The sequence below is a fragment of the Lonchura striata genome, chromosome 3 (assembly GCF_050655825.1).
Source record: "Lonchura striata isolate lonStrDom1 chromosome 3, ASM5065582v1, whole genome shotgun sequence".
Lineage (NCBI taxonomy): Eukaryota > Metazoa > Chordata > Aves > Passeriformes > Estrildidae > Lonchura > Lonchura striata.
This window is the reverse complement of record NC_140705.1, coordinates 6,108,817-6,134,016: the sequence shown is the minus strand read 5'-3', so window position 1 is coordinate 6,134,016 and position 25,200 is coordinate 6,108,817. Positions and strand designations below refer to the sequence as shown.

Sequence of the window (25,200 nt, the reverse complement as noted above, 5' to 3'; positions counted from 1 at the left end):
GCAGTTTGGGGTGTCTCTCCATTCATTAGAGAAGGAACTGTATACACAAGGTGGCAAACTAGATTTCTACAGTGTATGTCTTACAACATGGAGATACATAACCAAAATGTGATTATAATTAATTGATGCATTATGTATATATAATTAATACATGATTAATACTTCTTCATTGCTTTCTTTTCCTGTATTCCCAGTGAAGCTTATGAGAGCTTTTACAGTTTTGGCCCTAGTTTATAAAGTTCAGAGGAGGACAATGCCAAATGTGAAATGTGTGGCCCCCAAAGTGAATGCATGGCAGTGTTGGAAAGAGTTAAAATTTGCCCCTTTATTTTTTTTGTAGTTTTTTCATAAATGATCTTCAGTTGATGATGATTTTGTAAGTAACCATTAAAATGTTGTAGATGATTGCTTGTATTATTGAGGCACTTTTGTCTTGCTTTTCCTTGAAGTTTTTGTGAAAAAACTCACTCATATTGAAAATATGAGTGAGTGGGCGAAGTCTGCATTTCTACCTCTTTACATAAATAAGATTTCCAGTAGAATTATTTTTGACTTCCTATATAAGAATACTTATTTTTTTTTACTGTATCTTTCTAGTACTGATAGGTTCTTCAGCTGGTATTTGCTATACTTACCCAGGCAAAATCTGGGGGAACAACTGATTACAGCTCCTGAGATACAGTTCCCAGGAGTCAGATCGACAAAGGGGTTAAAAGTGAGACAGCCTTTTACTTCGGTGGAAGTGCAGTTGTTGATTCAAGGCTCTCAGTAAATGATTGTTGGAGATCTGCCATGTGTAGCTGAGCATTCAGAAAGTACACCACAGACTCTGCTTCCTCCTGAGGAGCCTTGTCTGTCAACATCTCACTTTAATTGTAGTCTGTAAGGTACCAGCAGGCAGGCAAAGCCCACCAGCCAGCAGCCATGGAAGATCCAGTCTTCACTCAAATCAATCAAAATGCTAAGGACACAACTGTCTCTGAGGTTTCAGATTCTTTTTTTCATCATGTCCATGAAGATTCAGCATCCCCCTTTTCCATCACTAATACCCCAGAAAACATGGATGGTAGTAAGGAGAACTCAGAAGATAGCTGTAATAATTCTGTGGCCTCTCAGCATGGAAGTGATGGAGAAGATGATTCTTCATCTCACCATGGTGCTGAAGAAGATTACCCACAGCAGCAGATGCATCTGATGAGTCCAGCTCTGGAAGATAAAGACATAGAGGGCACAATGTTTGCAAGCAACCTGCATTTTCCTCCAGATTTCCAGTTTCGTCAGAGACAGAGCAACTCTTCAACTTCCCTCAAGTTTCCCCTTAACAATAATGGAGAAACAAACAACTTTCAGGAAGATTTGGAGATTTCCATTTTTGTAAAGGTAAGAACCCAGGTGCTCCTAAGCATACCCTAGTTTTAAAGCCCAAATTAATATGTGTATCCTCCAAATGAGTGAAATACAGCTGGCCATTGCTTTGCTCCCAACTCTGCTGCAGGGAGCCAATCTCTTCACTTACCTCCTGCATCTTTCAGCAGAGAAAGAGGTGATTTGTGTTGTGTGGAAATGCCTGGGATTTCTTCATTCAAGTGGAAGTAAGTACAGTGTAGGTATTCTGATTATTGCTGCAATTCATTTATTCTGGGAAACCTCCCTGCTGTTGCAGCTAAGCTGCTACTATTTAGTTGAGCTAGTTCAGCTATCCCTACACTTCACTATCTGGTAGCTGAGACCTCAAAAGTAATAACTGTGAATGCTGTGAAGGAAATAGAATATATAGTTCAAATAATACTCATCCCAGAAAGAAGTTTTTCTTTCATTTATTTCAATATTTAGATTTAGGCATTTCTGTGACAATTTCAACATATATTTTCATTAACTTCCAATTAGGTATAAATTACTGAGAGGGCTTTCACACTTTCTCTCACCTTAAAAAGGATTTCTTAGCTTTCAAAACTGTAAACACCTGTGTTCTTGAATAAACACTGATTCCCTTCATAAAAGCACTTGTATTTAACTTTTCTCAACATTTATTAGGCTGAAACACAGGCCTGGCAGTTCCTTCTTTTTAATTTGTGTACCTTGAATAGAACACACTATACCGTGATTATAATATTCTATTATTTCAAAAAAGCCTTATAAAGTTTGTCACTTTTCAACAGAAGTAATATTATCAAAATCTGTTTCTCAGTTCCATGGGGGCTTTGGAAGCAGAAGAGATTTTTTTCATCACACATAATGAGAAGTGTTTTCAGTAGTCGTTATTTGTTAAATGACTCCCTGAAACAGCACCTGTCCTATTTCTGTGACTGGATCATGGTCATTGCTAAAAATATGTTGATTATATGATCAAAGTAAGAGCTGTGGCAAAGTTCTATTTTATATTTCTGCATGTAGTCCTGTGTATGTGTAAAAAGTTGCAGCAATTGAGTACATTTTGTTTGTTATCAACTACATGGTGTTAGCAACCTGTATTTGGGCTTTAAAATAATCTCTTTAATTTCCTTATTCTTTTGCATTCCTCCTACTTCAAAAGAACAATGTCTTTTTCTATTGATAAAATAAGAAATGTGTGCAGATGTTCCCATTCAAGCAGAGTTGTTTGGGTTAATTTGAAAAATTGAGAGGAGAGGCATTTTGAATAGAACTGTCAGGGACAAGGTCTGAGGAAAGTCCTTTTCCTTGCCTTTGTTGTGCAGAGTAGTTGATTATCCCATAAAGGTTCTTATCAGCTGCTCCAGAGAGAAAGGCAAACTGAGCTCTCTTCACTTGCAAAACGTGACAGCCTGGTGTCTTTGAGATGTCCTTGAGCCCCAAGATATTCCTACCTGGCTGAAAGGCTGGGACAAGAGGCTCTCAGGCGATCCATGCTGTGCCCAGTGGTCAGGGCACTGGGTACTGCTGGGTAGGTGACTGAACTCCTGTTACAGTGTTTTACTCCTTGAGAACGTGGTGATGTTTTGTTTTTGGCTTTTTGTTTTTCTATCTTTCTGGTATCAAGGTGATAAAGCAGTAACTCCATGGAGTGCAGATCCAGCTTTGCTCTCTTTAATTATCTAGATAGCAAAAGTCAGCCTGTAGAATGGAATGTCACGGAGTAATATATAACAAGAGTAGTGAAATCCCTGAGGTCTGTGGCTTCTTGCACAGGGAACTAATATCTCAGTTGTGTCTATAAATATTACTCATAGATGGTTCCTTTCTCTCATGGTCTGTAGCCCACCTGAGGCCAGTGTTGCTCTGAAATTGGGTTAATCTGGGTTTGCACTTTTCTGCAGACACTAACAGTAACAGCAGGACCTGGTGCTGTAGGACAATAGTGATCGTGACAGTTCTGCCACTATTTATTCCTCCCTTTGCTTGTAGACCTAATAAATCTCTGTGAATGACTGGAAACATGAGTATCAGAGGACTGAACACCAGAGAAAGTGGGAAGATTAAATGGTATCTAACTCACAGTGCAGCTGGATGGATAATGCTCACAGTAGTCCATTCATTAGACACCAAGAAAATGTTTACATCACTTTAACTCATTTTTCACTGATTATCAGTGCTTGGTAACTATGTCATGTCAGTGGGCTATTTCAGGATGTGCCATAAGGTAAAAAAGGAATTCCCTGTGCCTTTAACAGCAGAATACATCATGTAACAACATGGATCTGTTTATGTGAATCCAGCATGTCCGGGCTTGTCACAGCCACTTTAATGCTCTTTCAATAACTCTGTAATTTATTCAAACAAAAGCCTTTGCAATTTGAACACAAATATGACTGGCACATGGGCTGTGTAACTGAGTGCACAGGACAGCCTGATCACATCATAGCTCCAAGGTCCAGCCTTCTCACCTGTACACTGTATTTTCCTGTTGAACAGGATATTTGTTCTGAAGGTTTGGGTTTCTTTGAAAATTTTAACTTTTAAGTTTTCCTGAAGCTTACTTATTATTTAAAGACCAGTCCTCTAATTTTCTTTTCAGAAGAAAATCATTGCCCTTCTGTTTTCTGATGACCAGAAACTGACTACAGATTATAGTCTCTCTGTACTCATTTGTGCCATAGGAACACAGTTCCCAAAAGAACTTTACCCTAAGCAATAACCACCTTGTGTTAGGCAAAAATACAAATGTTATTCTGTGGTTTAGCATCATCAACATGCACCTGTTGGATCACTGCACTGAAGTAACAGAGTTATGGATGCTGGAGAGCATCTCTGGAGATCACCTTGTTCAACTCCTTACTCAGAGCAGGATCACCTACAACAGCTTGCTCAGGGTCATGTTTGGTTTTCAATATTTCCAAAGATGAAGAAACCACAACTTGTCAGTGCAACCATTCTCATGTCCTACCCTCATGGTAAAACTGTTTTAAATTGAATTTTGTGTATCTAAATTTGTGCTTATTGCCTCTTGTCCTTTTAGTGGATAACAGTGCTTATATTTAAGAATCAGAACTTACACATTTAGCTATTTCTGTTTGGAATTATGAAAAAAAAAGTAAAATTTTATTAAGTCAGGAGCTGGAAAATAAAGGATATTTTTGTTTTTCCAAGAAGATGTTTTTGACTTCCTCATTTGAAGTGCTGAGTCCTGCACTTGGGTCAAAACAACTCCTGCAGTGCTGCAGGCTGTGAGAAGAGTGGCTGGAAAGGTGGCAAAGGACCTGGGGGTGCTGCTACAGCAGCTGAACATGACCCAGCTGTGCCCAGGTGGGCAAGAAGGCCAATGGCACCTGGCTTGCACCAGCCATGGTGTGGCAGCAGGGCCAAGGCAGTGACTGTCCCCTGTGCTGGGAATGGCTGAAGCCACACCTCAAATCCTGGGTTCAGTTCTTGGCCTCTCATGACAAAAAAGAAATTCAGGGGCTGGAGTGTGTCCAGAGAAGGGAATGGAGCTGGGGAAGGGTCTGGAGCTCAGGTCTGAGGAGGAGCAGCTGAGGGAGCTGGGGGGCTTTGGTTTTCCAAACTCCCTGAAAGGAAGGAGAGGCCAGGTGGGGGTTGGGCTCTGCTCCCAATTAATGAGTGACAGGATGAGAGAAAATTCCTCAAGTTGTGCCAGTGGAAGTTTATACTGGATATTAGGAATTTTATTTTTTTCCTTGGAGAGGGTTGTCAAGCACAGGCTGCTCAGAGAAGTGGAGTCACCATCCCTGGGCAGCCAAAAATGTGTAGATGTGGCACTTGAGGACCTGATTTAATGTTGAACAAGGTGGTTGTGCTGGTTGACAGTTGGACTTGATCTTAAATGGCTTTTCAAACCTTACCAAGTCTGTGATTCTGTGGTGCTCTGATTTCCAAGCCAGGAAAGTCTGAGGACTCCAACTCAGTGCCACAACTAACTCTGTGCTAGCTGCCTACTGCCTCCCCGGGCTGAGCTGAGCTGTTGTGAAGGACAGACCTTGCTCCTCACAGGGACGGTGAGACTCACTGTGTCACTGGGAAAATCACACTTCTTCCTAATGAGTTGGCTTTTCTCTTGTTCTATGAAGAATTCTGATATCTGTTCTGAAAATTTTGTTTAGGAATGTGAATTAATGATTCAGAACATGAAGTCACAGGACAAATCTAATTTTAAACAGATATAATTTGAAGAGAGCAGAACCACATGAATGTCCAATCAGAAGTTAGTGATTAAACTGTTTTGCTGAGCAGAACTGAACATTTCTTACAACACTCATAATCTACAGAATTGCAGTTTTGGGCTGTTAGATATTTGTAAGTATAACTGGGTGTCCAGATACTTCCTAGCAATGGAAAGCAGTTAGTCTTCTGACTGAATCCAACACAGCACATTAGGCTGGTGTTCAGCCATATCTTCTCCATCAACGTTTGCAGCTAGAAAGGTAAATTCAGGCTGAAACCAGGTGGCAGCTGTAACTCTCCATATGTACACAGAATTATAGTAGTTTGTCTTTTTATATCATTTTAGCTTTTAAAAATATTATAAATAATTAACCGATGTAAACAAATAGTATTTTGGTCTTATTAATAAGCTTAGAAAAAGGTTGAGTGATTCATAATCCATCTTTTAAATAGTGTTGACTGAGCAACCTGAGAAAGGAAAAGATCCAATAACTATTTTCAGAATCTTCCAGTCTTGGCAGATTTACAGACCAAGATGCTGAAGCTGACATGTACACACCAGGAAGTGACTCATGGGGAGCCAATAGCCTAACGTGATACCTGTTTTGATAATTAAAATGAAATTAATGGTTGTTTATTCCTGAAAATAGCTTAAGATACCTTACAAGTACAATTAAGTATAGAAATACAAATTTGGAATACCAGGTGGTTTGTCCTGCTCTCAGTTTTCTCTAGAGTGTCCCTAACAGAAGCTACTTTGGGAACATTCAGTGATGCCCATTCAGCATCTATACCAATTAGTCTCTGTCAGTGCTTAATTTTTGTTCTGAGACAATTATTTTCCTTTAGTAAAATTCTGTTGCTCTGAATTATGCTATTTTTCTTTTGACTAGACAAGACCTTTATGTATATAGAAGACACAAATCAAATTTCCTTCAGTCTTTGCTTTCTTGAACTAAACAAATCCTTCAGCTTGCCTTCATGCTTGAGTCATCATTTCTAAATGTTGAGTGGTTTGGTGTGTTGTGGTTTGGAGTTATTTTGTTTATTTGTTTTAAGGGTCGTTTTTATGACCTTTCCCAGTCTTTCTCCAGTTAATTTATGTAATTCTTAGGCTCCAGTTTGGAGATACAGGTAGTGTAAATAGCAGTACTAAAAAATTACTACAGCAAGCACCTCTTTAATTCATCATTTATCTAACTCTCTAGTCAGGACATTTTATCTGATCTATTTTAACATATTTTTGAGTCCTCTAACATTCATGTGGTTCCTCCAGCAGCCCTGTGGTTTTCCCAATAAATGTTTCAGTGACAGTCTCAACCATTTGTTACATGCCCATTTGCAAACAGGTGTAATACAGTAGTACTGCACAATTTGCAGCTGCCATTTCACTTGGAGAGTGTTAGGTTTCTCTTCTGTGAGAATTTAGGTTTCTCTTAGTGGTATAATCAGACTGATCACCCCTCACTGAAAATAGCATGGTTTTGGAGTCAGAGAACTGCTCTGACATAAATCCAGTGTGAAGGACACCCTCACCAGTGCTTTTGCTCTGCTAACTCAGAAAATGAGGATACTCCTCTAACACCTCCACACCACTGTGCAGACCCAGCTTGGCTTTTTGGCTCCCTCCTCCACCCTGTCATGTACAGCAGACTGGTAATCTCTTTAGTCTTTGCATATAAACCTAAGAGGTACTAACCCTTATGTTTGAGGAGGAAAACTGTGCTGTGGGTCTCTTCACAGCTGGATTTATGCCTATCCTTATTATCCTCTAATCTGAAAAGATTAGTGACAGCCGTTCTGTTACAGATAACACCCAGTCCCCCAACTATCAGTCACGAGCAGAACGTGTGTTTCAGCAGCAGGGCAGAACAGTTTGCTTAATCTTTTGGATACAAAGGGTAAAAGGTCTTGCTTCCAACCCTTGCTGAGTCTGTGCCTCACTCAGGCACCTGCAGAAGGGTCTGTGAATCAATTTTCAGCTGGCTCTCCTGTGCCCTCCTCAGTGTGTGGCTCCAGCGGAGTCTGGGCACAGAGCAGTAGCGTAGCAACAGCTTCAAAATACAGACCTGGATTATCTAGGAAATTGTCCCTGCACAGTGACTGCAGCAATGGCAAACACAATGTAAATAATATAGGTCACCCTGAGAGAAAATTAAAGCAGGATTTATTTACTCATTTCTTTTTCCTCATATACATTTCATTTTGTGATACGCTCTTTGATGTTCTGAAAAAAAGGCTCTTATCCCAGCATGGACTGGTTTTTTTCTTTTGAAACAGCACCTACATTTTTGCAGTGAAAAATGTTTGGATTTGTGGATGGATTACTCCTTTGCTGGCTTTGAAAACTTACCTGTGTAGCAGTATTGTCACCTGTTAAATGAATCCTGTCCAAAACAGAGCAATTTGTATTATTTCAAATTGGTTATTTCAGAAGTACCTAAAGAGCGGCTCTACTGAGACTAATATTTCACAAACACAAAATAATGCATAATCTCTGCAGAGCAACAGATGATGATAATATGTCCATTATTTTGGAGTCTGCAAGAGGAAAGCAGCATTTCTGCTCTGCTATTTGTTTTCTTGAGATATCAAGGGTTGGATTTGGCTCGTCCAACTGAAGGTGTGTCTGTAAGCCATTAACTACACCTCTTCAGGATATCTAGGCTTTTTTTGCAACAAAAACCTATCTGAAATACCATGATGGGATGTTGATTCCTGTGGCCAAGTGCAAGCACCACCTGTAGAGGGAGGTTCCTTGTTAGGTCGACTGTTCATTGTATGGAACAGAGCCTAATTCAGTTTTCCAACCATGGGCATCCGCTGCTGGTTTAGATGTCTAAAGGCTTTCCTGGCCTCCAGGTACCTCTGGAGTGTCCCATAAATCCTGTCTCATATATGTTTATGGATTTCCTCAGCCATCCTGTCAAATGCTGCTGGATATCTAGGCTTAGTCAACTGCATCAAGCCATAAACTTTCACTGAATACAATGGCCTGGTCACCTAAAGTTAAATAAACTGAATTCCACCAGTGACAGTTTAAATACAAATCTTGGATGACGATTAGACTAGAAGTGAATTCTGGCAATAGACATCTGGAAATTATCTTTGGATTGATGTGTTTCTTTTTTCAGGCTATTTAACTTCCCTTATTGTTTCAGAGTCCCCACTCAGCAACAACTGAAGTGCAATAGAGATCAAACAGTGCAATGTTGGACACTTCTGCTGTTCACTTACAGTCTAAATTAACCAGACAAAATTATCTAACACATTTTATCATCTTTAAAAGACTGAGATTCAGCACTTTTCCTTTAACTTCAATCAAATCTTATCCTTTTTTTAACAGCAATCCCCATATGTGTCTTTTAACTGTATTTGTTTTAGAATTACATTTTATTTCAGACACCACAGTAGAAGAGAAAAGCTAACTGAACATACTAAATTTGAATTCCTAGATACTGTTTCAGACCCAACTTAAGATGTTAATTGGGAAAAGAAAAATTCTTTGTTTCTTTGGGTCATAAGACCCTGCATTGAAGGCAAATTTTCCCCTGTTCTGCCACTGTATTTACTAGTTCATTTAGAATTAGTCAATGTCCTCTCATAACTTTGTGGCTGAAAAGATACATATAAATATTTTTATGCATTTGTGGCAATAAAAAAATATTTACTACTTCTTTGTGGAAAATATTATGAACCTGTATGAAACTGCCTTTTGTGGGAGAAGAAAAGGAGGAAGTGTATCACTTTAAAATGAGTCATTTATTTGTCATCTGCAGGTATGATTTTTATATTTAGATCTCTAGATGATCTTTTTCATATCAATTAACGAAACAATTGTAGGTGAATTTTTACTGTTGGTACGTCTCTGATAGTACAAGACGTCAGTGACATTGATGACGTTACAATGACGTGCTCAGGGATAGCTGGGAAGTGAATTTGTCAGTGTACAGGTTTGGTTCCAGTACATCCAGCAGTGTTCAAAACCAGGATTTTGATTTACAAGTTAATTGATTTTCTGTTGCAGGATCCATGCAGGTGTTAATGAATTAAACTCAAGAACACATCTTCTGAGGGAAAACCATTATCTTCCTGCTTATATGTTTATAAAAGATGAGGCACAGAAAGGCAGAAATCTGCACACTGACCAAGATGGTTTCTTTGGGGATTCTAGGTAATCTGAAAAGAAATTCATGGGACTGGATGTGACTTTTTGGGACATGAAATTGAGTATTCTGTTACAGACAGCCTCATCATGTAATACTTCATTTATAAAGTGATCAAGGTCTATTTAGAAACTATTACTATTATTATTCATTTTGGAAATCTGTTTCAGAATGTCACTGCTCTAAAGGTTTGACACTTTAATTTTCAAATTACCTTTATTTATGTGCAGCTAGAACAGCTCTTGTTCCAGTATGGTCCATTAGTAGTCATTCATGCATTTTGCTCTTTTAAAAATCAGTTTAGGCTCAGACAACCCCAGATGCTTTGGGGCTAAACCAGCCCATCTTTTTTGTCTCCATTTCTGCCAGTTGTCATAGTAATCCCCTTCTGCACATATTTTCTTTCCACAAAGGTGCCTTTTCTTTTTTCACAGCTGCATCTTGTCTCAGGTTGCTTCTGCTTTTATAGCTAAACTAAACAAGCAGCAAAAAGATTCTTTTAATAACCTCCTGTTTTAATATACCTATGATTGTTTGAGTAAACAAATTCTATTTGAGGTGAAATGTCTATGTTGCTGTGCTTTGGGAGTTCTCAACACTGTGTCCCTGTAGCTTGAGAGCTGGTTGAGAAGCAAATGGAAGGAGTGGATGCTTTGCATCTGGAAATATAGGTGTTTAATCACTCTTCAGACCTCTGCTCACATGTATTTGCACCATTTTTGGATTAATTTTTAAATCTATTTGAGTAAAAATCTGACTAGCAGAAGTGTTTTATATTTGTCCACATAAATACTTGGTCTATAAAGATGCTCATCCTTAGCTGTAACATTGATACTTTGGGTGGCCCCTCATTGCAAGAGGGTCTCTGTTTTCCAGAAATGGCCAGTGAGGTGCCCAAATAATACTGGCAAGTCCTCAATAAACAGAAATACTAGGACAACTCATTTAAACTTATAAAATTTTTTTTTTTTTAATGTCATCAGAAATTCTTCCTAATTTTAATACACATTTTTATCGCCATTTCAAATTAATTTCTCAAAGCCTAAAGTTACTACAAGGTCATATTTCCAGGAAAAGTTACTAAAAGATATGCTGGACAAAGTCCAGTTTCAAAAGTCTATTATACACCATGTGGCCTGTTTTGAAGAGGCACCAGTCTGTCTTTTCTTTCTTTGGTGAGCACATGGATTTGTAAATAATCACAGTAAGTTGACGTTCCCCCCTCGCACAGCCCCCTGAATATCAGGCTAGCTCAGAGGTCCAAGGCTGTGAGGGGAGGAGTATCAGGAGATGGCAAAGATTTCCAAAAGAGGCTCTTACCCCAATATTGATATGTTGGTTCAGCTCTCTTTATTCTGTGATGTCCAAGGGGAGAGCGGGGCAAAAGAGGACGAGCAGGAAATGTCAGGGGTCTATAGAGACTTTGGACAGGGTGGGCTTCCCTGGCTCCCCGCCAACCCCCTTGGGGCAGGAAGGAGGGTCCAGGGTTATCCTGATCAGAGTCACAGGGTCCCGGGGAAGGGGAAATAGAGTGCCCATGAGCTCACTGTAACAGTAAGTAATTTCCACTTACACTTACAAGGTGACATAAAAATCACCACCTTTGTAAAAACACCAGAGATTGATTTATATGTATATCACACTGAATGATTGCATCACTTATTGGACTTCACGAGGCACCTTAAATTCACTCATTTTCACCAAATATAGGCAGGATGCTTATCTGTTGAATCAGTAACTTGCTGACGGTGCTGAGGCGCGTCCTCGGCGCGCTGGCGCCTTGCAGGAGCGCGTCCAAAGAGCGGCCCCGGCTCCGAGCAGCGCGTTCAGCGCCTCGGCTCCTCCCTGCGAGATCGCTGCGAGCGGAGTTTGCCCGGGGCAGAGTTTCTGTGCGGCCCCGGGCGCGGATTGGCCCCGCACCCGCGGCTGATAACAGCTAAAAATAGTCCCGGTATAAAAGCTCAGCACCCTGGCATTCCCTCCTCCGCTGCCAGCCGGGGAGGAGACCGCGCTCTCACAGTCCCTGCAAGGATGTGACCAAAGAACGCTCTGCTGCCTAATTCCACTTAACAATTAACTTGTCGAGACTGGGCTGTGTGACTCATGGGGATGGTAACCAAGTGCATTTTATATTAAAAAGAAAGAAAAAAAAAAGAAAAAAGGAATAGGCTGAAGGGCAGATTTTCCAAGCAGAGCGTGACAGGTGGGCTGGTGGAATGTCTTTGGAAGTGTGCCTGTAGAATACTGTGTACAAGAATGTTGTACTTGTAGATATATTCAGATAATCACCTGTATGGAGAGTGTACTCCATGACAATGGAGTTCTGAACACTTGGGAAAAAAATTCATTTGACAATGGTTTGACTAAGCTGACATTGAGGAGTTCAGGAATCTATTCTTAGCTTGCTGTTGATTCTGGGGAAATTGGGTCATTTCCTTGCATTTTTGTTCACTTTCAAGCTTTTGTTTCAAGATGTAGCCCGGGGAATCGGTGAGTTCAGTGGCTGAGTGCTTTGCAGGATAATTATTTGGGTGTCTGAAGTCCTTTGGATGAATAAAGAAGACACCAGTGTTGAAAAGCTTCCTTTTTAAAGTCTGGCAAAAGTTACCCTGACTTGAAAACAGGGTGTAAGAAAGAATTAGGAAGCATTAACAATCAGTGGCATTATCAGCCCTATCAATAAACTATTCCCACATGTATTACTCCCAGTGGCTCTGAGTCATTCTCTTTGATTTTATAAAGCTTTGCACTATGAAGTTTGTATGTGTAGATTCCCCTTAATTTTCATTACAGCATTTTAATTTTTTTTTCTGGTTTACAATAATAAAGTGCAAGCTTTATAATATCTTGGGAGAGTAATAGATGATGTGGCTAACTTGCTTTCAGTTTTGATTCTATATACTTAGTTCTCTAAAAAGGGCTATATTTTAATTTGTTGTTTAATTGCTAGATCTATCATGAGATATGAGATAATTGCAGAGCATGTTGGTTTGATAATTCTGTATGTTAAAGTAATCTTTTTCTGCTCAGGAGACCCAGCATGGTCAGAGATGATCAAAACTCCCTCACACAGTGACTTCCACCTAGTCAAGATGCAGAGCTGAGAGGAGTCAAACCTCACAACACACAACTTCACCCTTCTGAATTCTGCTTTTCCTCTCTGAAGGTCAATTTTCTGCCTGAACCTGTAGGCAAGGCTTAACTGGAGAGTCTGTTTGCTGCCACCCTCTGCAGGGGAATTCAGTTTTCTCTCAACATCACAAGATACCTTTAGATATATTTGTTAATTAGTCTGGTATCAACTCTGACTTGCTGCTTGGCTAGAAATGGGTAGAAGTTGCTAATAATGAGTAAAGGGTCTATATCTCATTAGAACTTTTCCAGCTGATGTAGATCTCACAGGAAAACCTAGTCCATTTTGTACAGAATTGTATCAGAGTTATCACCAAGATCAGAGCAGTGACATTGCAAAGACAAACTGGGCTTTGACATTTTGGTGGGCTGTGAGGTTGCTCCCAGATATTGCAGCCAGTGGCCAAGGGTCTACATTTTTCTTATAAAAGTAATAGCTGCTACATGCTCTGTGAAAATTTGTGATTTTGGCAAAATATGGAAATTTTGTGGAGAATCTTCCACTTAAGAGGCAAAAAAAACCCCTTATGTCTTTATAGTTAGACTACCCAGTATTCCTAGTTCTAACAGACTTAAACAAGGCACCACAATTATTTAGACTGTGCTCAGTGCTGAATTTCACTAAAAAATTACTTTTAGTCTTAAGCTAACCATCTTTTTAAGAATTACCACAACCATCTTTCACTTAAGGATGTGAAACATGTTCTTTGATGTTCTAATGAACTGGGTTTGCTGGTCACCAGCAAAAATCTGTTAATGTGGTGGTTACCAGCAAAAATATGTTAATGTTATGGTTACCAGCAAAAATCTGCTAATGTAAAAGAGTATTTGCAGAAGAGAAGTTCACTTCTGTGCTTAACTCACCACCTTGCTTCAATTAATCCTGGATGTTTGCATTAACTCTGCAGTGAAAAGGGTCCTCAAGCAAAACAAAAATCAAAAAACAAAACCACAACAACCTAAAATAGGATATCACCAAGTCAACTAGGTTCTGCAAGATGTTGAACTCTTACTTTGAAGTTCTTGGGAAGGAAAAAAAGAACAAAGAACCCACGGTTCATTTCATAACAGCTTGAGGTGATGCACTAAGGCAAGTGAGCTGGCAAAGTTTGTGGAAAGTTTATCACAGAAGTACCAAAAGGTGAAATGAAAAATGAATGAAGGCAATTTATTAAGGAGAATGGAAGAGTTCTTCAGTTCACTGTGAGGCTCAAGGTCAGCCAGCGGCACTAACCCAGGCTAGCAGCACTGCCGTTGACCAGTGGCATCACCACTGCAGAGGTTCAACTTTGCTGCCACAGAGGGATGTAAGGATGTTGAGCCCTGCTATTTCACACTGATCCAGTGTGAGTTTATCAGGGAGCAAAAATCCAGAGGCCCTTTTCTTAAGCCAAACAGTAAATACATCACAGAGGATTCTGAAACCCACAGTGCAGATCCATGCACATAACCTGCTGTGCAGGTACTGATGCCAGTGTGTGAACCCATGGGGGCCAGCCTGAGTCATGAGTAACTTCAAATTGAGCTGCTGAAGGCTCCAACGTTTAGACATAATGTGCATCGGGACAAAGAAAGTAATTTCAGCTCTCAGGCAAATTGTTTGCTAAACAACAGTGTGAAACACTAATGTGTCCAATAAAATCAGCAGCAACTGTGCATTCTTTGAGCCTCAGTTCCTGGGAGCAATTGAAGCCTAGCCTGAGATGTGCATGAGTTGTAAATGCCATTTTGAACACTTTCTGTAAATAATAATTCATAAATCAGGATTAAAGTAGTGTGTTGTGTGCTGGTCTTTTGTTTGGGGAGGGATTTAATCCCAGGTTGCATGTTCATGCTTCAAATCTTAATTAATTTAGAGTTAATTTATGATAAGACACATACAAAGCAGTGAACAGAAATAATCTAGAAAGGGACTTGCATGATGAACTCCTGTAAAACAACACAGGAATAGGCATTACTTACTTTGTTGCAGACTTGGAAGTAAAATAATGCAATTTTAGTTCTATGACAGTAGTGAGTCAACAACAATAGGTACATCACAATTACCTGGTGCTGTTTTTCTTCAGCACACTTGATAGCATAGAGGATTCACTTTGAAAAGCAAGGGCTGAGGATTTCTACATTTCTCCTTTCATCATTATCCATATGGCCCACAGTTTGGGACAATCTGTCATGCTCTCCATTGTATCTCCTACAATACCACTTTCCAGAGCAGTCTCAGTCCTGGTTGGAAGTATCTTTTGTTTTTAATTGAAATGTCAGTTTTGGAATGACAGTGAAATAAACTACTGCCCTCTAGAAGCCTCTGTACTGAATGCAGCATTAGGAGATGATTTTGTACCTTTTCAGAGCCACTTCCTTACAAATGGGTACCTGAGACTGCCTCTATGTGAGCACTGAGATCATAATCCATAATGTAATCCCTCTTCACACTGAACAGCAGCAGGTTTATTCTTCAAGGTGTTAATGCTTATTAGTGTTACAGCAAAGTCTGATGCTGCATTCATGTGAAAACATAATTATATATAAAAATAATTCCATGGTTTTGGACTAGAACTTTACAAAACTCCAGTCTGAACTGATTAGTTCTGCTAAACAGAAGAGTTTTGACAAGATAATTTTAGAGCTAAAATAATACTTTTAAATAAAAAGATAAAGGAGAGCTGTATCATGGCTGTGATAGATTCATAATATATGGGGGTTGGTAATAGAGTGGGTTACCTCAAACTGGCCCGTTTTCTGGTCTAGGCTTTTCCATCCCATCCCATCTATTGGAACACTCAGACTGCACACCTGTTTTTGTATCTCTTGATGTCTTTTCTTCCATTACCTTGAGTGTGGGAAAATTTACAAAAAGGAACAAAATCAAAGTTCTTCAATCAAACCAACATAGTTTGCGGTACTGTACATCTTTAGAGTCAAGGGAAAGTATCTGCTCACCCAGTGTTGGCATGAGGCTGATAAGAAGAGCTTTGTATGTCCTTGCATGTCTTTTACATTTGTGGAGGGGAACCTGCTCTCTGGCCCCAAATATCTGAGACAAATCTTTTGATTTTTCTAAAATTCAGACAAGAAATCAATAGTGACACATTGTAACTCAAGGGAAAATAAAAATGACTGGATTGATTCCTTGCAGTTGTTAACTTGTTACGTGTGTTGTATATCAAAACTACTAGCATCCAATAATTGTAGTTGGAAATTTCCAGTAATTCAGAACTGTTTCTGGGGGAGATGTTTCCATAACCTGTTCAAACCTCCCTGGCTGCTGCTTAGGTGTGGGGCTTTTTGACAACTAAGCAGTTAAATAGTTCCCTGGTGAAATCATAGCCCCAAATATCATTTGCTGCATTTACTGCAGCTGCACCAAACTTCTACTTCTTTTTATCACAACAATGAAAAACATTGCCTGTGTCATATAAAACTTGCAATACCTGCTCTGATGGAAGGAGCTGGATGGAAGCACCGGGAGATGAATGTGCTTTGTGCTCTGATCCTTCTTGGTAACGTAGCAGTGTGCAGGAGAACTGATAGAGTTACATTCTGGATGCTTGGCCTCTGCTTCACCCCCTTGGGACAAATCTTTGCTGGAAGTGAAGCTTGGATCAGGCCTGTGAAAGCTGATAGGGCATCAGGGTTCACCTACAATAGAGGTCTTACATCGGGATGTGACTGTTCCTTTTCTGAAGCTGTTCTCTTCTTTTATTAATGGGACGACATGCTCATATTCATTTCTATATCTCATAAGCCTCAAACTATAATGACTTGATTTATGAGGAGTTCATAATTTAGTGTCTAATGATCTTGTGTGTAACTCAAAGCCTCTGCTACTTTTGACTTGTGAGAAAATGATAGGCCAAACTAAGTGACTCATTCTTTGCAGTAAAATGAGAGTGTACTAATTATTTATCAGGATCTTACCCTTAATTTGGCTCAAGAAAGAGCTGATTTCATCATACACAAAAGAGCTGTGTAGACAGTAAAAACCATTATAGTCAGAAAGGTTCCACCCAGATGTAAGCGATAAGTCAGTTTTATATGACAGAAAAGCAGTAAATGCATGAATAGATTCCTAAAACAGTGCATATATAAATACATATATGCATCTATATATATTTCCTCCTACTCACTGCCTTCTACAATGTTTATCATAAATTCAACTTCCAGAATCCCTTTATAAAAAAATAGCATTATCTGAACAAGTTATGTTGTCTGTTATGTTTGGTCTCTTTTAGGGATTCCATTGGGGTATTTTTGTAAAGCAGAGGGTTTTGTTTGTTTGGTCGGTTTTGGTTTTTTTTGTGTGTTTTTTTTTTTTTTTTTTTTTTTTTTTTTTTTGAGGTGGGCTGGCTTATTCTTTCCATGGATACCTAAAAGCACAGCTGGTATGCCAAATGTGTGGTATTTACTTCTCAACTTCTGTAGCCTCTGAGCACCCCATAATCAGGTCCTGGGTCAGGAGGTGAGGTGGAAGCAAATGGTGAAGGCACCTTCCAGTGGCAGCACTGCCCAGAACACCCTGAGCCAGGTGGGATCTGGCCCATCCCTGCAGCAGTTTATATCTGGATTACAATGGAAATGGCTGCAGGGCACCTTTGCTCTCTTTGTATTGCAGTTTCCCTTCTGCTTTGCTGAGCCTCAGCACAATAATCTTCGTCTGCAAACTAATTAGAACACACCACTAAACCCAGGCAGTAATTGGGAGGGAAGGATTTAGATGTTAGCACGTTGAGGCTCTACTGAAATTGCTTCATCTAGAGTTTGACTTTCAGAAGTGCAAGGCATGCACAACTTCTGGAGTGAGGGATGGCACAGGCACAGGAATCAGGCTCTAAAGCCATAGATTTCCTCTACTTAAAAATTACTGCAAGATTTGACTGACCATTACATGTTTATCTCATTACCCTAGACTCAGTGGAAAAAATTAGACACTTCTAGAGCATGTTTTTTCATTCTAAAATAGACATCTAAATAGGTCACATGCATCATAACTTGTAAGTGCTGAGATTTTGAAAGCTGATTTTATTTCTACCCTTTGGTTTAGCATTAGCAGCATTACCTCATTACTGTGCTCATAGCTGGCAGTGTCTTCTCTTCCAGAGCCAATGGTCCTGTGATATAACTCATTCAAACCACTTGCCTATATCAAAACAGTGTTTTCAGTGAGGCTGGAGCTACAGGTAACTTCAGTCAAGATGATCCATTTCCCACTGTTCCCAGGAACCCTTATTAAAGGGAAATTATGTCACCACGAGGTGCTAGAGCAAAACAATTCTTCAGCAAATCCCAAAAGCTTATAATTGTATAGTTAATAGTGCATTGTTTAGGGATGCATTTTAGAGATACAGCAATTACTCTTCAGTTTTTGGCAGACTTTTATAACTGTAATGCATAATTACAATGCAATGATTCTTTCTGCCACATGTAAGTACACTTAGCCCATGTCCTTGGAAACTTGCCGGTAGGCTTAAGAATAATTGTACTCTAAATGTTTGGTAATTAATGTGCCTGGTCCAAAAATTACATGTAAAAATTTGAAATCAAAGGAGTAATAACATTTAATTCTCTTACAGTTAACCTTCCAGTTATTTGAATGAGTGCTAATTAGATCTAAAAACCATAAGCATACTTTTATAGTAATTACAATGATGATTATGTTGTAATTATAGTTGCAACAGCATAATGAGATTTTCTTGTTAACCATTTCAGTTCTTCATGTAGTGCACACGAAGCAGCTGTTGTAGGAAAATTCCCATAGAACTTACCCAAAGGGCCATGGAGGTGTTGAGTTTGAGTGCTCTGGAGCTGTGTCAATGCCTACAGAGAGAACTGGAGATCATCACAGAAGCACACAGCTAAGAGCACTTTCAGGAAAGGCGAGAATTTGATCATGTCAAAACCCTCCCGAAAAGGCATCTCTGTGTCAGAAGGGGAAGGTAAAACTGCTCATGCCTGGCACCTCGAGCTGCCAACAACCTGTGAGCCAGAGCTTTGGCAGTCCTGAAACAGGATCAGGGGCAGAAGCGTAGAGAGAGACTTCCCGAGGGCAAGAGGACACAAAGTCCCTCCAGGCAGGGATGGGGATGAGGAGGAGGTGCCATTGACCCCTTCACCTCTGCCTGCTGTCCCCTCGTGTGCCAGCACTCCCTCCCTTCGTGCCTTTTGGCTGTGTCAGGACTTTCTATAGGTGCCACCTCATGCTCAGGGCTGCTGTGCGGTGCCCTCTGAGTCACGCAAGGAATGCAGGGCAAAGGAAAGGCAGTAGGGATGACAGCAGCATGTCAGCAGCAGGCTGAGGCCCTTGGAACTGTTCTCCCATGCTCCACCCAGCAAATCATTGCCCTCCTGTCCCCCCTCTACAACCAGCACCCCGATGGACATGCTTAGAAATAGTTATGGGACCCAAACATTCCCATTCCTCTGGTCCTGAGCTCCATCACATCACAGGTGCTTCTCTCACCTGACTTTTGGCTTCTGTACCACTTAGTACTGCATACAAGGTGGGGGCTGCTGAGGCAAAGCTCTGCTTTTCTTCCCATTACTTGGTTGATCCAACAGCCAGTGCACAGGCTCTTTTTCTCTTACCTTTCTTAGCAATAACAATATTAGGACTTTGAACAGCTAGAGGTAGGACAAACACCCTTCAGAAAAGCAGAAAAAACATCACTGTTGCTTAAAACAACGAAACCAGCCCGGCTGCAGAACTTCCTTCTTCCCTGTCCCTGGTGCTCCCAGCTGTAGAATGAGGGAGGGAACAGAAACGCTGAAAACAGGGAAGAGCAGAATTATTTGTTCAGAGACTGATCTTACCGTAGGTACCAGGAGCTTGTCTCCTCCCCTGTGAGTTTAACCCCACCCTCTGTTTTTTTATGCTCTGGGCTATTTTGGGCAGGCAGTGAGGGCTGCAGCTCTGACAGATGAGGATACTGAACCAGAGCACAGCAGCACTTGTTGCTCTGAAGAACTACCGGGACTGCTCCTCTGCTGCCTGCCTTTTCTTAATTATTGTTAATTACCTGCAACTTGTTTACTCCACTCCTTTCGAGCTTTATCATTACAAGTGATGTTTTAAGAGCTTTGTGGGAGCGGTTCAGAAGGGAAACTCGCACGCCGTGCAGTTGAAACCTCCTTTAGCCACTTAATATCAAGAGATCAGCTGGCAGCCTTGGGGGTGAAAAATGACAGACTCTGTTGCTGCTAATGGGGAAGGAAAGGACCCTGAAATTGAGCTCTTTGTGAAGGTAAGTTGTGCTGTGAACTGGACACTGGTGTGGCTCTCAGGTCGGCTCAGCTTCTACTGAATAATCAAACTTTAATTTTCTGGCTCTGAGCGGAAGCGGTGCTGTGACAGCCTGTTATCTCTTGCACACACGCTCACTCTGCTTTCTTCTTCGTGACATTAGAATTAGGTAATGTTGTGGAGGGAGAGTCAGAGTTCCTGTGTTTTATTGTTAATTCTCTCCTCCTGAGTTTGGTCTGTTATTCTTAGCCTGCTGCCTGCAATGTACTGTGTCCTAACTTTACACTTGAGGTTGTGGGCTTCAGGTTTTGCTCTATGAATCCTGACTTTCTTTTCCATTTTTGGGAAGAGCTGGGGATACCAGGATTTGGTACCTCAGCAGAGGCTGTTGGGTCTGAAATGCTGATGGGCTATAAAACAATAAAGGTTGAGATAAACTGTCAGTCTTCTGATTATTTTCTGCAATACTTCATTTTTTTTTCCCTAAACTGATACAAAATCAGTTTTTACTGTTGGTTTATTCAGACTGAAGCTCATTCTGATTTTATAGAAGGGTGACTGAGAGCAGAAAGCAATTAAATGAAAATACAGAAAAATGACTACAGCTTTCATGTGGTAGGGTTTCAGAATGTTTCAAGTTGTGTATGGGGGTCGGTCTTGGGCTGTGAAAATCTTACCTTTAAAATCAGTGGCACAGTTGAAATCCATGACACATACAACCTTATTAACAGCAAACTTCATGCAAACTGTCTCAGTGAAGAGCTCAGATTTTTTGATGTTCAGAGCATTTTAAGGCCTCTACACACATTGAGGCTGAGATCCCCTATGCCCTTGTAAAATTATGGAATGGCTTGGTTTGGAAGGGACCTCAAATATCTTTTTGTTCCAATCCCCCTGCCATGGGTAGGGGCATCTTTCACTAGACCAGGTTGCTTAAAATCTTGTCCAGTCTGTTCTGGAACACTTGCAGGTGTTTGGTCTCTCTGAACCTAATCCATGTGTGTAAATCCATTGGATTATTATGAATATGTGGGAGTTACCTCAGACCCTTAGCAAACAGAGCCCTGAATGATTAGGAAAGCAAATTCCAACCCCTCCCTTCTGTCAAAATGAGAGTATGTAATTGCTTTGTACTCCCTGATGGATATTTTGGGCTGTAACTTGAAATGTCAGCCACATCCATGATATGTATACATGGCCTCTTTACACATCTTCCAAAACCAGTCAGTTCAGGTGCAGGTGCTGTGACTGAACCAGCAGTGAGGTCTTTTTCTGTAGCAAACAGATTTGCAAGAATTTCAGGTTCATAAGAGCCCTGTAGATACTTTTTACAGAGAGCTTAATGTACTAAAATGGACCAGCAGGAGTCCATACAGCCAGATACCTCACTTCTTACAAGTTGTTTCTACCAAATTGAGTTTAATGGAGATGTTTATGTACTAAAAAATAGGTTTGTGATGTTGTTTGGTACTCTGTCATCAGCCAAATGTGTGCTGGAATGGGAATCTGTAGCTACTGATTTGTTTTGGTTCTCACACTATTTCACTGAGGCTGACACAGATGTTTGTGATATGTGGTCCTTTGACTGCATCAGCTGTTAAAGTGAAGGTCATTGCCCAGATTCATTGTGTGAATAAGATACTGGGGAAAATGAGCACTGCCTTAAACCAAGCCATGCCACCACCTGAAGATTTATAACTCCAGAAAGAACATTTTTAGTAATGTGACTTCCTGCATAATGCATATTACAGAATTGCATAGAGACTCACATAAAACTCAGAGCTGGAACAGAAGAATTAATTGGTATCTTCCTGGAGACTTTCCATTTAGGTTGAATAATTGCAATTCTTGATGTTTTGGAAGGGTGCCATTAATTTAATTAAAAGTTTAAAAGGTTCTATAGTAAAGCATGTGACCAGAGTATTAAATTATACACCTCAAAAGTTCAAAAAGAGAACATCCAAAGGAGAAACAAGCTGAAAAATAGAAGAATATAAGAGTATCATGAACAGGTGAAAACTTTCCTGGAGGTTGACTGCAAAGAATAGGATATTAGTAGGGGGAGGTAAACAGGAAGGCTGATCCAGGAGACACTCTGCAAAGAAGAAACAGACTTATTCTGTCTGTTTTAAGGCAGGAAAGAACAGAAAAGTAGTAACTTCTGGAGGACTGTGAGGTACTGGGACAAGTGGCAAATGTAAATATACTGGGCCACACTAGCGGCAAGTTCTAACAGCAGGGGATGTTGGGATCAATGAGCAATTCCTCATTTGAGTATTACAGAGGTGGTATTTCACCCAAGGAAAAGAGTTCTGTCCTGCATCCCTGAAGGAGCACACAAAAAATACAGCAGTAAGTCAGAAAATGTAGGGCAGTAGATATGGCCTGGTGGAAACAGTATCTTCCACAAGCCCCAAAAAACCAGAAAGGGCTGTTTTTCACCAGCTACAGTGTCCTTAATAAAAGCATTTTCTGTCTCAGGTTAAAAAAAGAAAGGTGTTACACAATTGCTCTATTTCTCTTTGCTGTTTGTCAACCAGGAGTGCAGGAGCCTCAGACAGACAAGCAGGGAGCGGAGCTGTAACCAAAAGAGCTGCTCTGTAACCCAATGCAGCCTGGCTCAGGACAGGCTGGGCACCACCAGGACACAGCTGAGCTGCTGTGGCAGGGACAGGTGGTTATCACACCTATTTGTTATCACCCCCATTGATTTCACTTGTTTTCTAACGGTGCCCTAACCTGGATCTGTGAGGTGTTTTTTTGTGAACAAGTGTTTGTTCTTGCAAGGTGCGTGTTTGAGAGCAAACGCCCCCAAATCTGGGGCAGGACACAAGGAGAGTGGTGAGGTCTGCCAGGGAGGTGCTGCTGCCTTGGTCAGATGTGCAGCTGGTGTGAGCAGGCCTTTGCTCAACTCTGAAACTCTCCAGCAGCAATTCCCTCCCTAAACTTGTTTGACAGGGAATTGGAGGAGCTGCCAAAGAGAAGGGTTTGTTGCGTGGTGCCGTGAGACGCTGGGGAAGACGTGGGGAAGGGAGGTAGTGCTTGCTCTGTGCTTAACCCAGCTTGCTGTAACTTAATTTCAATCCTCTGTGTGCTGGAGAAGCAAAGTGCTTCTGTATAAACGACAATGACACCCTGATGGAAGATATGTTCAGCTTTTCCTGGCAATCTTGCACCTGTATGCGTGAACTTAATGACAAAATTGAAATAGTACTCCTATTACGTGAAGTAATGAAATTAAAACCCATAAGGGAGGACCACAAGACTTTTGTGGCTTCTTTCTGTTTGCAATGGAAACAGGTGTTTGGATGTACATTCCTTGCCTTTCAGGATTAGTACCTAATACCAGAAGTTAATTTGAATGGAGATGCATTGTACCCATAGAAAACAAAACATGATGCAAAGAGAACTGCATTGCTCAGAGTGCAGTCTAGAAAGCAAACAAACCCACAAGAAGACCACAGTACATATAATTTAAAAAATCTTCCTGCTTTAGAAGCACTCTATAACAAAATATATCTTAACCCATATTTCTGATAGTGAAAAGATGGTGGTATCATGGTGGTAGGAGAATGTGTGGTAAGCTGGCAGGCAGCTGCTTCTAGAAGGAGTCATTGTTGTGGCACTGATGGATTAATATTAATATTTAGGGGTATGTTCATCAGTGTCCTGGCTGAACCCAAATCAGAGGAACCTGAGTTGAAGGAGGTGATTCTGCCTCTCTACTCCACTCTTTTGAGACCCCACCTGCACTGCTGCATCCAGCTCTGGGCTCCTCATCAGAAAGAAGATGTGAACCCACAGGAATGAGTCCAGAAGAGGCCACCAGTTGGATCACAGGGCTGGGACACCTGTGCTATGAAAACAGGTTGGAGAAGAGAAAGCTCCAGGAAAACCTTATAAAACCTTCCAGTACCTAAAGGGGGCTACAGAGAGACCTTCCACAGAGGCCAGTAGGATAAAGGGGGATGGCTTTAAGCTAAAAGAGGCTAGGTTTATATTACATGTTAAGAAGAAAGTCTGTATATAAAGGTGGTGAGGTCCTGGGGCAGGTTGCCCAAAGTTGTGAATCCCTGACAGTGTTCAAGCCCAGGCTGGCTGGAGCTCTGAGCAGCCTGGTATTGTGGAAGGTGTCCCTGCCCTGGCAGGGGAGTTGGAATGACCTTTAAGGTCCCTTGCAACCCAAACCATTCTAGGATTAGGTGAGCAAGAGCTTTTGCTTAAAATGTGTAAGGCTTTACTTCTCAAAGTGTTCATCCAGAGTCATGCTGAACACCCTTCTAGGGAAAATGTGAAAGTGCTGCAAGTGTAGAAATCAAAAGAGACCTCAGAGGCCTTGAACTTCCACAGTTTCTGCTTCAGACATTTAACATGTCCCCATTTTCCAGCTGACTGGGCCCATTAGGATTATGTCTAAAAGTGATGGCAAAATTTTGTACAAACTTACTGTTCTGAATGAATGGGTCAGTCAGAGAGCCTGGCTGCCAGGATGGAGCAATCATAAACAACAGTGTGCTCCATCAAAGACCCAGGAGCTGCTGCTCCCTGGAGGGTGTTACTGCTCCTCTTGTAGACAATTATCCCAGAAATTATCTCAGGGAGAAGCAAGCTGTGTGGGTTTTGGTGGGTTTATTTTTATTTTATTTTATTTTTTTTTTTTTTTTTGTTGTTGTTGTTCTGGCTTTTTTTGGGTGCATTTCCTGGATTTTTAAAGTTATTTCTGCTGGAAGGTGATTTCAAACCAACCTTGGTTTGGATTTTGGTGATGTGTTGTCACATAGCCTTAAAGGAAGATATAAATAAAAGTGTTACTCCTGTTACGAGCAATCATTCCCCGCTGTTAAGGCTTTTGTGGTTTTAATATGAGATAATCAGTCTGATAAGAAAACCGATTTCAGTTTCAGATTTTCAGCATTATCACAACCAGTACTGGCTTTGCAAACAGGGAGAGATAACTTGGTAGGAACCTTTTAACCCTTTATAACTAGACAGGCTCTGCAGTGTGTTTGATTCATAGACTGCCTTCAAAAAGTTTAAGTGATGATGAGAAATCAGAATCAGATCTGTAGGGCTCTAAGATAATTTCTGTTT

The 25,200-nt window shown here is 40.7% G+C and overlaps 1 protein-coding gene across 2 annotated transcripts in view; it reads left to right on the top strand.

Moving 5' to 3' along the window:
• The first annotated feature begins 792 nt into the window (after positions 1–792).
• Positions 793–25,200, top strand: part of CLIC5 (CLIC family member 5) — a 78,232-nt gene continuing 53,824 nt past the window's right edge. Inside the window, exon 1 of one of the 2 annotated variants that reach the window (XM_021527240.3) lies at positions 793–1,380. In XM_021527240.3, the coding sequence (XP_021382915.3) occupies positions 925–1,380 (456 nt within the window). In that variant the 5' untranslated portion in view covers positions 793–924. Of the gene's footprint in view, positions 1,381–19,744; positions 20,111–25,200 lie in introns of those variants that run through there. The other variant, XM_021527241.3, reaches the window with a different exon arrangement.